We start from the raw sequence: 3571 nt of genomic DNA, 5'->3' as shown, positions 1-3571 counted from the left end.
CAATAACACTACATGTTAACTTGTTAATAAACAATACCCCATTAATTATTTATTTTAGCTTCAAAGGGATTGATTGGAAATAATGAGACAATGGAGAGGGAAGGGAATTGATTATTAATTGTATTTTTACTATTTTTCCTCATTTACAGATATCTCCAGCATTTTGGTCTAGAGGGTACTGGTCCTGTTGGTATTGAAGTAAAGAAAGTGCTAGGAGACTGTGTTGAGATAGACAATAAATCATCAGACCAGTACTGGTCCCATGGGTCTGCTTTCACTAGAGGAACCAACTTAAATAAAACTGGAGACAACTGCATGCAACAAGTGAGGAAACAGTTTATTCATTGATTGCTGCCATAGTGTAAGCACATGTACATAATTGCTGTAAAGTAATATAGAAAGTGAATATACCCAGGTAAAATTAAAATATATGTTTCATATATATTAGAAATATATTTTTGCATACTTTATGCATACATATGAAAAGTAGCTGTATTTCGGACTATGTGAAACATGTTTTACATAGCATATAGTTTACATATGTTTAAATGCTAGTTTTAATACATATGCAAATACGCTGTTTCTTCTATGTCAATTATATTTTTTACATATTATACTAAATCTATGCCTGTACTGTAATGATTATAGTACAAATATATTTTCAATATAAATTTAATTTAAAAAATTAACTATAAAAAATATCCTAATAGTAATGTCTTTCAGTATATTATCAACTTATATAATCTTTTTTTCTTTTTTATTCAGTGTCCTTATTCTCTTTAGAGCTGTATTAAGACAAAATGCTTAAAAACAAGAGAAAAAAATAATTACCTGATACAACGTCTTGCAGATGTGCACTTATTATTAATGACGGTGTTGATAACAGAAAGCTTTGTTCCAGGATAATTCTTTTGAACAAATGCTAGAAAAACTCATACTTAAATCATTAAATTTCATTAATTTGCAGGTACCTCTTATTCCATTAAGAATATCTTCATTGAGGGGCTTGTACTTCCCTGTTCCTCCTCCTTTTGTGTTACTTAAAGATAATATATTTTTATCAAAAAACACATCAACACAAGCATTTGCTAGCTGACTAGCTGAGCTAGTTTTACTGAGTACTAATTGCTTATGCACTTCAGTCCAGTACACTTTTGATGAGGGAATTATTTCAATCATCTATTATGTGCATGCAAAAAGTAGTTATAGGCAGTATTACATAATGTAAGTTATGTAACAAACTTCAAATTGTTCTGCTATTTCTTTTTTCACAAGACCTGGTTTTGGTTTCTCTGTGATAATAATAAGTAATATTATATTTGTGCATTAAAATTCTATCCACACCTTCAATACTTGTATCAGTCGCCATTCTTTTCTTTTTTAGTTCTCGATACTTTGTCTTCAATTTTCTATATTTTTCTATCCACTTGTAAATAAATAGTGTTAGATGAAATAATTTATTATTTTTATCTCTTATGTACTTTTTCTAATTCTTGTTCGTCACTTAATATACGCATTTTTTCTAAAAATAGAACTAGATGATAAAGTTTAAATTGTTTAAGTTAGCTAACTTGGTGGAGTTTCAAATTCAACACTGCTATCAAGTTTTTGCGTCTCTAAAAATAAGAATAATTATTTAATTATTAGTTTAAAATAAAAAGGATCATTACCAGGCTGTGAACCTTTAGGTGTAGATGTTTCGCCATTATTTTCAGCAGTAATAGCTACAAAATTAATAAATAATAATAATCATATTGAAATGCTTACATATGTTATGCTCAGCTGGATTGGGGGAATCAGGGAAAATGTCGTAGTCTTTCGCAGTTGTTTGTGAGAATATATCTTCAATAGAATCATTTTTATCTATAATAGAATCAACTATAGAAATAGTAGCTAAATATTTAGGCTAAAATTATTGCTAACTGATATCTGCTGCCTGCTTCTTCTTCCTTTCATGAGCTAAGTCTGACTTCCTATATAAATACAAAATTAACAGTAGAATGTGTAAGACCTAAACATCATTCGCAAATCACAAAAATAAAATTAATAATCAATTTCATTCAATGATGGATTCAACTATTATACCAACATAAACACAATAAATTATAAAACTTACTTTTTTCCTTGATCATTTTTTTGCCTGTGCTGACGCATTCGGCCCTGTAGTATAGACTTTGCTATTAAATTAAAGTTAAAGTAAGTCATTTATATCTAGTACTTGCATGCTCAGACAAAAATATTAAATCACATGCATTTACGTCACTTAAATAAGCCAAATAATACAAGGATTCAACTTTTAAATTGCACACTAAAAATAAAGGTAGCTAAGCATGCAGCATCTGCATGAATGACATCCAACATCATAGCAGGCAATCAGCTTACGTCCAACATCTACTATTTCAGCTTCATACATTTCCCCATCATCCCACTCTGTATTTATTTTGTCCCCCAATAAAAATGACGTGCGTCCATCACAAGGGATTTCCAGAAATTCCAGTTCATCTTCATTCTTCATGCTAATAACACACCGTCATCTACATATTTGACTATATAACAAACACCTATAAAACAAAAAAAATTAAAAACTTTATTAAGTAAACCATAGTCCCTGACTTTCATATCTCTTCGGTCGACTCATATCACAGCTGAATGGAGTAATCTGTGGATGAATGTACCAACTCTTTGTCTTCTTCTTCTCCGTTTTGCAGCTGCCGCGTTTACGCAGCTGGTACCATGTGCGCATGCGCAGTTGCGCACGCAACTGTAACCACGCCTAGAAAAAAGGTGCGGCTATGGGCGCGGTCGAGCCGTCGAGGATGGCCATCATATCATCAATGCCCATCATCATCGTGTCATATCATCTCTACTTAGTCAAAAGTAGCTCATATCTCTATTGTCAGACTGTCAACAACGGCAGGAGTGTCTTAATTTAGCTCATTCCTGGGCACTGACCAAGAGTTGCACTGCTTACAGTCTATCTGAGTACTGAAAATTTTTCTGGCACCGAGTCACTAGTCAGTAACCTGGCGGTTCTTCTCACCCATCATATTCTCATACAATGTTAATGAATCTGCAATTCAGTGTAACTGTAATGTTCGTGATCTGCCATTCATTTCTCTACTGAAATTTCATGTTCACGCATCTCATCATAATTATATTTATTGCCCACAAGCCTGGCCAGCCTATGGGGCTCTATGTCTTAAGGAGTTTCATGTCGGGTTGACTCTAAATGTCTCTACTTGAATCTGGTGAATTATGGATCTTTGGTTTGGCGACCCTTTCTATTTAGAGATACTCTTTCATTCAGCGTCTGTTATGAGCAGGACGTTGCTCTTTTATACCTATCATAATCACGGTGCCGGGCGAGTTAAGAAACTTCTTATGGTCATTTCTTTTTAGATAAATTTAATACTATAACAATTTGTGTTCATTTTATTACTCGTGTATTTTACCATAATTTTTTGTTCTAATTCTCTCAATCTATCAAATTTTAATTATCAATCTTATTTTTACTTTGTCTTTAAAAGTTTAAATTAGTCACACTGATGTAGTTATTTATGGCTTGCATTTT

General features: G+C 32.2%; 1 protein-coding gene across 1 annotated transcript; it reads right to left on the bottom strand.

Annotated features, from left to right (window-relative positions):
- Positions 1–702: 702 nt before the first annotated feature.
- On the bottom strand, positions 703–2706 carry LOC109584587 (uncharacterized). Its single transcript, XM_020000376.1, has 13 exons — positions 2614–2706; positions 2383–2561; positions 2117–2177; positions 1924–1973; positions 1768–1878; positions 1671–1724; positions 1572–1616; positions 1482–1522; positions 1345–1426; positions 1243–1292; positions 972–1179; positions 832–922; positions 703–785 (listed from the first exon to the last, which is right to left on the bottom strand). Exons 2-13 carry the CDS (start codon positions 2513–2515, stop codon positions 758–760), a joined length of 954 nt encoding a protein of 317 aa, XP_019855935.1. The 5' UTR covers positions 2516–2561; positions 2614–2706; the 3' UTR covers positions 703–757.
- Positions 2707–3571: the final 865 nt, after the last annotated feature.

Source organism: Amphimedon queenslandica, unplaced genomic scaffold, assembly GCF_000090795.2.
Source record: "Amphimedon queenslandica unplaced genomic scaffold, v1.1 AMPQUscaffold_13195, whole genome shotgun sequence".
In the NCBI taxonomy this organism is placed as follows: Eukaryota; Metazoa; Porifera; class Demospongiae; order Haplosclerida; family Niphatidae; genus Amphimedon; species Amphimedon queenslandica.
The sequence above is the reverse complement of the archived record's forward strand: the minus strand, read 5'-3'. Positions and strand labels throughout refer to the sequence as shown.

What these genes read in the sequence shown, in the direction of transcription:
- LOC109584587 (XM_020000376.1), bottom strand. Translation starts at nt 2,515, where the DNA reads ATGAAGAATGAAGATGAACTGGAATTTCTGGAAATCCCTTGTGATGGA. An exon ending in TCCAGCTGAGCATAACATAT is followed by an intron (nt 1,725 to 1,767) that starts GTAAGCATTTCA and finishes TTAATTTTGTAG; the next exon opens with CTATTACTGCTGAAAATAAT. An exon ending in TGAATTTGAAACTCCACCAA is followed by an intron (nt 1,523 to 1,571) that starts GTTAGCTAACTT and finishes TTCTATTTTTAG; the next exon opens with AAAAAATGCGTATATTAAGT.